Genomic DNA, 13055 nt, shown 5'->3' with positions numbered 1-13055 from the left:
AGGATCCCATTATTAAATGTATTAACAGGGAATTTGAAAACAGAATTTTTAAAGAGCTTAGAATCTCGTGTTTTATATATTATATATATATTTATATAAGTTAATTCTTTCAAGATAATTCTATATCAGCTAGGATCTTATTACTAACGCTTATGTCGAACTAGAAAATGCGATTTCGTAAATTCACTATTTACAGTATGATATAAGTGCTTTCTGCAATCTAGACATATATATATTTTCCTAGATACATTAATTTACGTATATAAATCTCGATACGTCTAACGGGATTATCAAGCATTATACAAACGATGTCAGTCTTATCCAAAGAAAGTACGGTGAAAATTATATAAATTCATCGGTACTTACAATTATACTACTTAATCGGCTATTACTACGCTCCGTCTATTACCATTCCCGATGTAAAGACCGGAGGTTGATAAGAACAGTTGGAGAGAAATCGTGCATGGTTTTCTTTCAGTAACACATTTAATTTCTTAGTAAAATCGATACATTTTTACAAGGCAACTTATCATACAAATACTTAACAAAGTAATCCAGACAATAAACATTGTAGGAGAATGCAATAATGTTCAATTTATGCCGGCGGTATCCTATTCGATCGATTATACGGTCATCCTTCATAGAATTTACTTCTTTGCGTGAGCTCGAATTGCGATAACAATCTCCTTTTGTTTCTTTCCTTGCAAATTACTTTAAATTATATATATATAAAAGAAGAAACGAAAAATATGTAGATAATTATCTTCTACAATTTTGCCAGAGATTATAAATACATTATTTTACGTTAAAAATCATATTTGTTTGTACGTCCTTCTAACACGTTTGATTTGCTTGCGAGGGATATTTTATTTGATGGGAATTCTTACGATGTGTGTTACGCACTCATGAGAATATTGAATGGAACGCGATGAAATTTGTCATGAACATGTCCATCTCGATCACATATATATACAATATATCGAAATTGCAATATTCGTATATTAATCAATGTATATAACAATAATTTATTCCACAAAATATAATGAATTATCACTTCATTTTGTCAATGTGATATACTGAATTTCTCTAGCACCTTCATAGCGAAAAATGAAGAATGTAACACAATGTTTTTTTAATTAACAGTAGTTTTCTTCAGAACACGAACATTTTTAACCGACTATCTTAGATCTTTCATTAAATAAATAAACATCAGCATCGATTTGGCACTGTTCATGTTGGATACTTCGATCTATCTGATATGATTGCACAGAACCGTCGTTGCTTTCGTCAAAGGGAAGCAATAAAATATTAACAATAAGTAATGCATCGGTGATTGATTATCGAGTTCGTTATCGACAATTATTTTTCGAGCGTTTTGCAAAGTTCTAGGCGGCACGATTAAAAGCTATAATTTCTACAACATATATATCGTGTAAGCAAAATAATGAAATAATCCTTCGCTCGAATGCGCACTAATCGATCGCAATGCCCGCGTACATAAATCCAAATTGCCCTCATTAACAAACATAACAAAAAAGAAAAGGAAAAACATTAAAAATAAAGCATCTGAGGGGACGTGTAACATTGTCATAATACAAAAGATTCAGCAGCAGATACGCGTTTCGCGAGCCCGCCCAAAACGTCACGCGACGCGGCGCTTGATTGATCAATTAACCGATTATCAATTATAAATTATCCGGTCGTCAGGCCCCGCTCCTCCCCGCGACGTGACGAACGTTCACCCGGCAAAACGAGAAAATGTCTTCCGTCGAATTATCCTCTCGAGAACATCGAGAGAGAGAGAGAGAGAGAGACTTTAAGAGTCGAAATTAAATGCAGACGGGATTACGGGGTTAACGGGTAATTAACGCGTGCACTCGCATACACAATTACACTCATGCGCACACATGCACACGTATATATACGCGCTTACAGGCCGCGATATCGGCAGAATCATCCCTCCGTGAATGACGTATGCGCAAATTCCTAATGCCTCGATGAGTTTAATTATTTACAGGAGAGTCTTCTATGTCATACATGTGTGTGTGCGTGTGTGTGTGTCAAGTTTTCTTAATTCACATTATACATAATACATATAGACTTAGATTATTAATAGTACCATACGCGAAAGCAAGCCCGAACGGCACTGAACCTCGTAAAATTTCATCGGTGAACCAGGTGATTGCCAAACGTTTACGGCATGCTCGCACAAAAATAACAGACATACACACATACACACCTCGCATTCTCTCTCGCTCTTTACACTTGTCTTTCCTTCTATGCGCGTGTGATTTAATTATTCCTTAACCCTGCAGAGATTTACACTCAGGACAAGTACATGCAAATATCAATTTCGTGTTTTAAATTATTCAGCGACAAATCTGTCAAGCCTCACAACGCAGATATGTATGTCTTGTTAATTAAAGTTTGGCCGTGTCGATTTGAAATTATTTATAACTTGAAACGCGAAAGCTATGCAATTCTGCAATGTTTTATTTTGTCAAATCGGCAAATAATAATAATAATTACAATTGCAAAAAATAAAAAAATATTTCTTTCATGTTTTTTGAAAATAATAAAACAATGCTTGCACAATAATCGAGTAAAGTTACTGATATATATATCTCTCTCTATATATATATATATATATATATTACAAATATGCAATGTATATATAAAAAATCGTGATAATAGAAATTGCAGACAACTTACAGAAAAGATTTACTCAAACTATATGTGCACGTCTAGTCAATTTGACTGTCGAAAGTTTCAAATTCAAATATAAAATTTATAATATTTGTATCATATTAATAATATTGTATCTTCTTACTTTATTTGATTGTTTTTACTGAAATACTCTAATTCGTACATGTTATCATAGTTCAATTTCCCGAAATAAGAAAAAGACACCTGCTTAAACTGACGAATAGAGACGAAATATAATATATTTATTCATCAATAAAATTTAACATTTGTTTTTGCTTGTATCTTATAACAGTTATAACTAGACTGCGAAAGTTTGTGAGTTTCTAATGTAAGATTCAAATTGTGATCCGAGATGTGTTATTTCCTTCGCAACAATAATAATAAAAAGAAAAAGATCATCTAGACGACACAGAGAAACAATACCCGTCAAATTTTCGTTAAAACGGTTCTCAAAACTGCTTTTTAACGTTATTTATTCATCTAAAAAATGGCTCATTTTGAAACTTCACAAACCCTCACATTCTACTTACAGTATAAGTGCACTGAAACATCAATTATTGCCATATGCAATAACGTCAATAAAATTAGAATTGTTAACTGGAATTACAACTGAAACTAAGATAACTGTAATAAATAAAGGTGGATAATTATGATAGATATCAAACGAACGAGGAAGAACCTTCCAAACTAATTTTTTTTTATAATCCTATAAGATTTGACAAGAGACGCTACGAAGTTACTCTGTTCAACTCAAAATTAAATATTTCGTGGTACAAAAAAACTTTGCATCAAAAATTCTTTGCAAATAATAATTTTCCAAATTGCACATGTCTGATCTTTACGATCTAATAAATAAAGTATATAACTACGCTTTTCGTCTTCAGTCACTGCACAGAGAAATGACACGGGCGCCTTGTGGCAATTAAACTAGCTTCTAAGCTCGACAAATATTTCTCGTTAAATATATATGGAGACCAAAAAATACTGATAACTCAAGAAAAAAATCGAATTACTCGTGTCGGTAGACTCCGTACAATTTAAAGTGCTCGCCGTACCGATGTGAGCGCGCTTTCTATACTTGTGTGTTTCGGGATTTGGAGACCGCGCACTTGAGAAGAAACTACTGGCCTCGATTGGTGTGCATATAATAGGACTAGGATTGGACGGGGACGGGGGAAAGTTTGATGGAGAGGACTGTCGACATCTAATTCCTTACAATTTCGATACGTATACGTATTAATATATGTGTATATGCATAGTACCTTTTTAATTTATTTATAGACTTCATGCTTAGAGAAGTAGGGAGATCATTAACGTGATATCTTGCCATCGTTTTATGCAATATTTTTTTTTTTCGACATTCGATTCAATAGCGTGACATACATTAACTGCCTGTAATTGATTGGAAATATTGATATACAATAGACTTAGCAACCAAAAACGACTTGTAACGTATAGATATATATGTATAAGTCCCTTAATTATATGTATATATATAATTAAATATAGTGGTCTTACTATATATTCGTCACGTATCACAGAAGGAAGTGCTAATAACTATAATATAATCTTCTTGAACGCGTAATACCTAACAACTCGAAATTTTTATGTTAATTGTCCAAGACAATTGAAATACTAGCTTCCAATGCATTGAACTTGAAAAGCACCATCTCGCCACGGTGCTGAGTCTATCCTATACCTTAGAAACGATGAAGTTAAATATATATATTTATATATCGTACAAAAAAAAAAATCGTCGAGATGCTAGCGTCAAATCTGGAATTTCGTTTTGCCGTGTGGTGTACATGTACGTTAAATATAAAACGTCGCGTTAGCGATCTTCCCACTTATCCCCGTTCGCTCGAGTGTCATCGATCGTGTCGCGGAGCTACGTACACCTATAATATCATTCTGCATCGCGGATTCCTGACCGGCTCGATCGGAAAGTAATTTGAAAGATCGTTGCACGCGCGCGTGTCGCGTACCGTAGCGCTCATTTACAAACATCGACCACCTCCTGACCGTTTTCTTTTTTTTCTTTTCTTCGACCGTTAATTACCATTTAATGAATACGAAACTACTTACGATCAACTTCGCTAGACTATACAGAGTGCTACCAAGTGTAGCGGACGGGTACGCCGGGACGCATCCGGTCTCGTCACGGATGCGATTCTTAGTTTATGGTGTGTTTGTGTAGTGTGTGTGTATGTTTTGAATGTGTGTTTTGAGTGTGTGTGTGTGTCTGATACCGAGGCCTCTTCGAAAGGTAGGAGGACCCGCTTAATCACGAATAACACAATGCTCTTCGTTCGCTGGGCGAATGCTTAAAGACTAAACTCAGTCGCTCCCGTACGTACCCACCACCACCACCACCATCACGGCTTCATCGATTTATTTCCTAGATTCAATCCCGCTGGACTGTCTGATCGATTCGCTTCTCCGGCGGAACCGCGCGTTGCTTCTTGAGAATTTTGTTTTTGAAAAAGTCGAATAGCAGATTAAATACATCGATAAACATGGCACGTTATTTATTTCGCATTGTATACCGTTTTCGTAGTCACGTAAATTATTAGATAATTACATTCGTGATTGAAACAAAAACAATTTGACTTTTTCGAAACACAAAATATAAAGTATTGCATCGTATAGAACAGAAACAGCCTCGCGCCTTTTTAATTTATATATAATTATATAAAGTATATATATATTTTTTTAATCGTTTATAATAAAATTATATTACTATCACTTGGATACAACGTATTTAAAAATTTGCTAGAGTTGCCATTGTCATGTTTTGTTTCTATAACACGAAATGCATAATCGCGAAGTTGCATCGGTTCCTCCGGTGAAGGGTACTTCCTGTCGCGTTTCCGGGGCGCCCGGTAAGGCGCGCCGACCGCATGGCGCGCCATGCACGGTGCCCTATCGTCGCTACATTAATTTCTAATTCAATGTACATGAGAGAGAGAGAGAGAGAGAGAGAGAGAGGAGAGGAAAGAGAGAGAAAGATATATGTATATATTTATATATACGTGTCTATTAGATATAACCGCGGAACGGAAAAAAGATCGAAAGAAAAATAAAATACATCGTTGTTCGCAATTGCTTGAGTAAGGATATGGATCGAAGGATCGCTCCCGAATATCGCCGAGATTACGACGCTACCAGCGTCAGATGTCCGCGCTGACATCATCGACCGGTGGTACCGCTCGCCACCGTCGTCGCTTAAGCGACAGTGTCTTTTTTTTTTTTTTTTTCACAAATTCGATTGGCTCCTTTTTCGTTACTTTAAAGCCGCCTTTTGGAACGTCGCGGCATCAGATATGATACGTTGAGGGGGAACTCGTACGAAGGAGGAGTGTGGAGGAGGTGGGTGGTCCTGGAGGGCCTTCGTCGTCCTCTTGAGAATCTCTGCTTCTGTTACTCGCACCCCGTTCTCTCTTCCGCTCTTTTACGTTCGTACTCTACTCTATCCTGGTCAACGTAGAAGGGCTCCTCTCTTCGTGTGGCCGAACAAACGGGACACATCTTGTATACATCTCGTTTTTTTTTTATCGGTTTATTATGACGGGGCGATACTACGCCTCGACTTGATCGTCCGGGATCATAATGTCGGGCGCCATCGACAGGTCCTCCGCTATATCCTCGTCCTGGCCGGAGTCGTGGCCGTGGCTCTCAGAGTATTCTCTTTCGTCCGTCTGATCCTCCTCCGTCTCTTGCTCCATGGGGCCGTCCGGTAGCTCGCGCTTTATTAATCTCGGGTGCTTCCCTCCTTCCGGACTCTGGCTCTCCTGCTTTATGTGCACGGCCGGTTCATCCAGCGGCGACCTGTTGAATCGACGACACGCACGAACGTGTTGTGTACGCTTATGAGTGAAAAACTTGCGAAAGCGTTCGCCGGGTGTGTGTCGGGATATATATTTCATAGAGCGCGACAAACGCAGCGGTATATTTTTTTTAGCGACGCGGCTAACGGGAGAATAACGATTTCGCTTTTCCGGTATTGTTTCATTGCCGCGGTTTCATGCGGTTTGTCAAGCTGCAACGAATAGTTTGTGTTTTGCGGAAGAATCGCGCGGATAAGGGCTATTTTTACGGCTTTTATGCGCGCGATCGAAATCGATCGTATATAAACCGTCCGTAAATATGTCCGTGAATAAAACAAATTTCGCGATGTCGGATAAATAAAAGATTCTAGGCGCGTGTTCCGGCAATATTATTATAAGCTGAAACAACATTTCGAAAATATAGGGGCACAAATGCAGATTTGTACCGAAAAAGAGTTATTACAAGAACTCGAATAACACCGTGATCAATATTTGATAAAACGTATTGCCTGAAGAATGTTCGAGGAATCGCGAACGACGTATTTAATGGTGAATGTCACTTACATCAAGTCATTATGAGATAACACATGTTCCTTATCAGGACTTGTCGCTGTTGACGTGCACATCGGATTCAAAAATCCCATGTTAGACTCCCCGAGTGCCTGGAAATACTCAAATTGCATTAGATGGTTAGTTATTACTGACTTAGCACCAAAATGCTAATCTCACTTAGATACTACGCATTAGTTATTTTAAGAAAGAATAATTGTGGTTCCTGTTTACATAGCTAGCGTAATTGTGCTTCTATCTGACGTAGCTAGTGATAAAATTTATCAAAGGACATAAATAGATTCTCGTAAACTGTTAGCTATCTTTCTAAACTATAATCTTTCTAAACGAAAACTAAGCGAATCTTTCAGTCATTTAATTAATATGTATAAGCTGTATAATATAATAATTAATGTAATAATATGTATAATATGTTAAATTAATATGTATACGTTTGTGAATTATTCATCTCGTTACAACATTGATTTATTTCAATGCATAGCGTATCAATCGATTAAGACAATAAATTGCAAAAGTTCATGAGAGTTTTCATGTTCTAGTAATTAATTATTAATAGTTACCTGCAGGTTGGCATTAAGCGCGTCACCGTACATAGTAGGACTATGCGTCAGCGTTGGGCTCTTTGACGGTACACCCCTAGATATTGACAGAAAAAAGTATGTTAATAGTATTCGAAATTCGGCCGTGAACATATATTTCCTGAAATCAATCGCGTGTATGAGTTTTCTTTAATCGTGTCAATGTTGGGACGGATCTGATAGAGAAGGGGGAGTATATAAAAGTTGAGTGTATGATGACCATGTATGTTGTATGTTGTGTGAATTGGAGTGGTAGATATGTAGACGTATTAAAGACAAAAAGGAGAAAGATAGAGAAAGCGAGAGAAAGAGAAAGAGGTGTAAAAGTGAAAGAGAAGAGAGAGACAGAGAAAGAGAGACAAAGAGAATTATATAAATATTAAAAATGTAAAATACATATAAATATCAAAAAGAGATTAAAAAAGAGCGAAAAAGTATCCGAGATACTCTTACCTACTTACAGTGCCTCATATCGTTTTTGTCCACCGCACTCGTCTCATCGGTGATTGAGCGAGATTAGATAAAAATGACAAAGAGAGTATTTAAAAAAAAGCGCTCCCGTCTCGAAACTTTATAAATAAAATATCAATTTGTTCTTTTTCTTTTCTCCATTCATTTTTAACACGTGACATTACGTCAGTTTCGAAACAAACGTACTTATAAACGGCCACCAGGTTACCTGAGCTTACCATTTACTTTTGTTACTTCGCAAGTCATTTAGTAAATACTTGTTTGCACAATAATCGCCCTTTTCTTCCCGACGATTTGCGAAGAGAAGCTTTTCGTTGTATTTCTTGCGATTACCGTCCAATAATGGTAAATATACTTAGTCTTAGCGTACATCGTCGGAAAATTTGACGAAGGATTTAAAATGCATGCGAAAAAGATGAGAAAAAAGATTTCCTGAGACCGTTTATCAAGCAACAAGGAGCGCTGAATAATGAGAAATATAGAAAAGGGATAGATGAAGATAGAGATAGAAAAGTGAAAAGTTGAGACAGAGAAAGAGAGAGAGAGAGAGAAGAGTTAAAAAGAGAGATTGAGTAAAAGTAGATAAAATTTTAAAAAGTATTAAAGATTAATAAGTAAAAATTTTCGAGAATTTTATCATTAAATATTACTGAGATTTTATACTGAGTCCACATGGTACCTGTGATACAAGACGAGTCGCAACGATGAAGATCGAAGAATTCCACCCGAGGTTATAATTGTAACGCATAGTATACACAATTTACACATGCGCGAGTAGCCCTGACGTACATATTCACTCAAATCATTCGCTCATTGCGGAAGCATGATGTAAGATGCTAAAGTTCATTTTGCGATTCTTAACTTTATTTGCCTTGAAATGGCATTCGTCATTTCAACTTAAAACTTTTTAAATTTGTAAGAAAGTATTTCCAACTTTTCTTTTAGTTAGCATCAGTCATATAATTTACTGAAATGTTATTTTGTCTGAAAATTAATATTTAATATTTTTAATATTTTTCTTCCTATTTTGTGTGATATTTCAATTATTAAAAAATCTTTCTTTAATATTTACTTTAAATAGTCTTATTACTAACCATTAAATGAAAAGATAAGATTTTTTTATAAGCTGAATGTAACAAGATAAATTGCAAAGTTGAAGAATTTTTAGATTTCCATCCGCATATTTTGCATACTTATTGTTGAAAATCGCAACAGATTGCAAAGGAAGTTGCATCGAATAAAAACTGATGAAACAGAACTTCGCCAGAATGCTATACTGCTACGTCACTGCAGAAATCAAATAAAAATGACGAACGTAAAATATGACAAACGTCTATTAACGTCAATTCTACGATCAAAAGAAGAGAAAAGTAATTCTCTACTATTATGAGGGAACAAAAGAATAAACAGAACAAAGGAAGAAACGGAAGCAAAACTTGAACACAAAAGAACGCTTGCCCGCAGAAACACACCACTTTCACACGAGACGCTACGCAAATAGCATTACATTAAGCGTCATACGTTTATAAGCAGTGTTTTCAAAGTGGGTGGGATAGTTTAGAGGGCTTAATCAGGAAACGAATATTAGGGATTCATGGTAATCCATGCGAGCAACTAATAAACACATTGGATATCCGGCAACTTTGGCCAATCGTCCTGTTGTTGGGGTGTTGCAGGACCGTGCAGGATTCAAGCTATCACGGAGTGCAAGAGCCTCGGGTTACAATACTAGTGACGTATACGGGGATGTCCTATGAACTCTTGGACGTCATTTGCAAAAGTGTGCAAAATTTACACGTCTTTCAAAATACAAGATTCTATATTTTTACGAAGAAAAAAAATATCGATCTTTTGTAATTGTAGATATTCTCTCTCTTTGACCAACTTAGAACTAATTATTTAGAGAGACTAAAAACTTTCTTTTTTTTTAAATTCTAAACGTTAACTGTTTTGGCAATTAAAGTACAAATAAAATCTCCGTTGAAATTCACATTTAAAACATTAAACATAAAACAATTTATTTTACCTATCTATATTTATCTCAAAATAATTGTTTCAATGTTTTGATAGAAAATAAATTTAAAATGATTACAAGTATATTCAAAAATATATTTCATAATATTGTACTATATAAAATTTAAATGTTTAATCGTATAGTAAACTTTTTTCTTTACAAACCTCATGTTATATTTAATTTTATTTATATTTGCCAACAACATGTGTTTTTATGATCAAATCAATAAATTTAAAAATAAAAATCATATTTTTTAATTTTTAATAACAATTTTACATGTTTTACACTTTGCAATTGTCTATATGGTTTAGATTATACGTTCTAAAAAATTGGAATAAATTGCACACTTGTAACAAATGGACGAGCAAGGTAATAATGGGATGATACTACTGTCCAGTTTTTAAAGGAATCGGAACTTTAAAGATGCTCGAGGCAGGCATGATGCGGAAATTATTTCCAGAGGGATTGGACAAACTGCATGGAGCTATTTCCTGCTGCCTTGGCGTAATCTGTTATTAATACTTCAAACTGTATCGCGATATAACTTAGAAAAATGGAAGAAATTTTGCTACAAAGATATTTTATTGATATTTGTGGTTGATTGATATGGAATTTAACTAATCCGAATTGATTCTCGCGTCTATAATTGCAGCTGTTAACATCATAATAAATAAATAAAAAAGATATTTAATAAAATTTTTATAATTTATAAAGTGACATTTATCTAAAAATCTTAACTGAGCGTATTGTAATCCAAATTATTTGCACAAATACATTGTAAAATTAATCAAAATTAAATTAAAACATACACAGAATATAAAACATTTTTGTTTTTAAAATATTGAATAAATCAAACAAATATTTTCTAAAATTCATAATTATTTCCATACATATCTCGTTATATTCACGTTAATCCATATTACGTACATTAAAGTTTCTTTCATTTATCTTGTAATATAGTTTAATATAGAAAATGACGAAGTAGATTCGCGCTGCTTCGAAGCAAATTTTTTTATTCCGAAGGGCATGTCGTTACGTCAATATAACAGTAACAGCTGCAACCGTGCACATCCGCGGAGCAAGTGTGCACAAAAACTTTCAAAGGCAGCAGGTTGTAAAGCCCATTTAGTGGTTCGATTTGTAGACAACGACCAAGCGAAAACGTCCCGGTCGCCGCGTTCATAAAAAAGTACCGCGGTAAGGTCAGAACGTCGCGCCAGCCAGCCAGCAGAATTCTAAAAAGTGGTAGTGCTTACTGTGCGGAGAGGTGGGGTGGAGTGGGTGATGGGGTTGGGTCATATTTCCTGGGGCGGCCGCGGGACAGATGCCGCCGCTTTACGAACTCGGCGTCGTCCACCATCCAGAATGACCCGAAGTCGTCCTCATAGCGCACAAAACACTTGTGCAATGATAGATTGGTGCGGATCGCGTTCTGTATACACAGACAAGACCACCAAGAAATAGAGAAAAAGAGAGTAAAAAAGATAAGGTTTCTGGTTGATTTTTTTTTGTTTTTTTTTTGTAGTTGATTGCGCACTTTTTCGCTTTTCTTTCGTTCTTTCTTTCTTAATTTTGCGCTCGGCCCGCTCGCCGCTCGCTACCCTTCGTACGGAAGATGTAGGGCCTCACGTATTGCGCGGGGCCGGTTTTTGTGCTTGCCGTCGCGTTTTACGGGACCCAGACGCACCAGCGGCACGCTGGCACGTCGTCCTCTCCGCCGACGGCTCCGTGTCGCTCTTATCGTGTTACCGGGGCACACGAATGGTCTCGGCACGATCTCGGAAACGTCGACTTTTTCAGAGAGAGCAAACAACAACACAGATTCGCAAAAAGAAGGGATGGACAAATCAAAGAAAAATAAAACAGAGACGCAGAGTAATAAAATGTAGTAAGGCGGCTTCCTCTCACTACCTGACAAAGTGCAACACTGCGGTTCTCACTCTGTGTTCCGGGGGCAATTCCGCATCCGGGCTTCCGGGCTTTTCGAGACTAGACTTGGGCCAAGATACTCGGACCCGCCGTTCTCGATCGGGTTAGTCGCTGCAAAGCTCACATGCTCGTTATGAAAGCACACATGACGTACTACGGATTCCCATCTCCGAGAACGTGATTAGCATCTCTAAACTCTCTTTCTATCTGTGTTTTTTTTTTTTTTTTTTTCCTTTCATCTGTTGTGGCTCTTTCATCGGCGACGCACTCTCACGCAACATCCACGCACCCACCAGACTGTCGACTACCATCACACGACGACGGGCAAGTAAGAAGTTCACACACACGCGGGTTCAAACACAGTGATGACGGTAGTTTCTCGAGTATTTCAGTCTGCGTAAATATCAACTTATTTTGTTCGGTTATATATAAATTTATTCGCAAAGATGTGAAACTTTCCATTTGTTGTTTCGCTTTCCCGATTGAAAGTAGAAATATCGTAAGGGACTCGAACAAGCGTCTTTCAATTTTCAAAACTTTCAATTTTCGTCGCAAATATTATAGTTTTGTTTGTGAATTATATAAACGGCACCTCGAGAAACTGTATATTAGCAGCAAACATACAGACAGACGACACAAGCGACGTATAGTAAAGACTGTTATGGCGTTTTAGGTGTATAAAGAGGTTTATACACACACAGATCTATACGTATGAATGCGCACGTATCAAGTACAAACAGGTACAGTATACTATGAAGAGAGATGTAAAACAGGGAACACGACGTAGACATTTTGTGTAGGCGATCAAATATATGATTAAAATAAGAGAAGTAGAGAGAAATGCACAGGAGAGCGTGCGTGTATGTGCGTATACATACATACGAAGGCCACAAACGCACTGATACGTGCGTTCGCCTTTAAGTCGCATATATAGAAATATATATATAATATATAAAACAG

General features: G+C 36.5%; 1 protein-coding gene across 13 annotated transcripts in view; it reads right to left on the bottom strand.

Annotated features, from left to right (window-relative positions):
• Positions 1-5457: 5457 nt before the first annotated feature.
• Positions 5458-13055, bottom strand: part of FoxP (forkhead box transcription factor P) — a 301004-nt gene continuing 293406 nt past the window's right edge. For 7 of the 13 annotated variants that reach the window (XM_018512300.1, XM_018512302.1, XM_018512306.1 and 4 more), the window contains 4 exons: positions 11423-11598; positions 7664-7739; positions 7098-7204; positions 5458-6534 (listed from right to left, as the gene is read on the bottom strand). In XM_018512300.1, coding sequence (XP_018367802.1) covers positions 6285-6534; positions 7098-7204; positions 7664-7739; positions 11423-11598 — 609 coding nt within the window. In that variant the 3' untranslated portion in view covers positions 5458-6284. Of the gene's footprint in view, positions 6535-7097; positions 7205-7663; positions 7740-11422; positions 11599-13055 lie in introns of those variants that run through there. The other 6 variants (XM_018512303.1, XM_018512305.1, XM_018512304.1 and 3 more) reach the window with 4 other exon arrangements.

The sequence above is a fragment of the Trachymyrmex cornetzi genome, unplaced genomic scaffold (assembly GCF_001594075.2).
Source record: "Trachymyrmex cornetzi isolate Tcor2-1 unplaced genomic scaffold, Tcor1.1 scaffold4, whole genome shotgun sequence".
Lineage (NCBI taxonomy): Eukaryota > Metazoa > Arthropoda > Insecta > Hymenoptera > Formicidae > Trachymyrmex > Trachymyrmex cornetzi.
The sequence above is the reverse complement of the archived record's forward strand: the minus strand, read 5'-3'. Positions and strand labels throughout refer to the sequence as shown.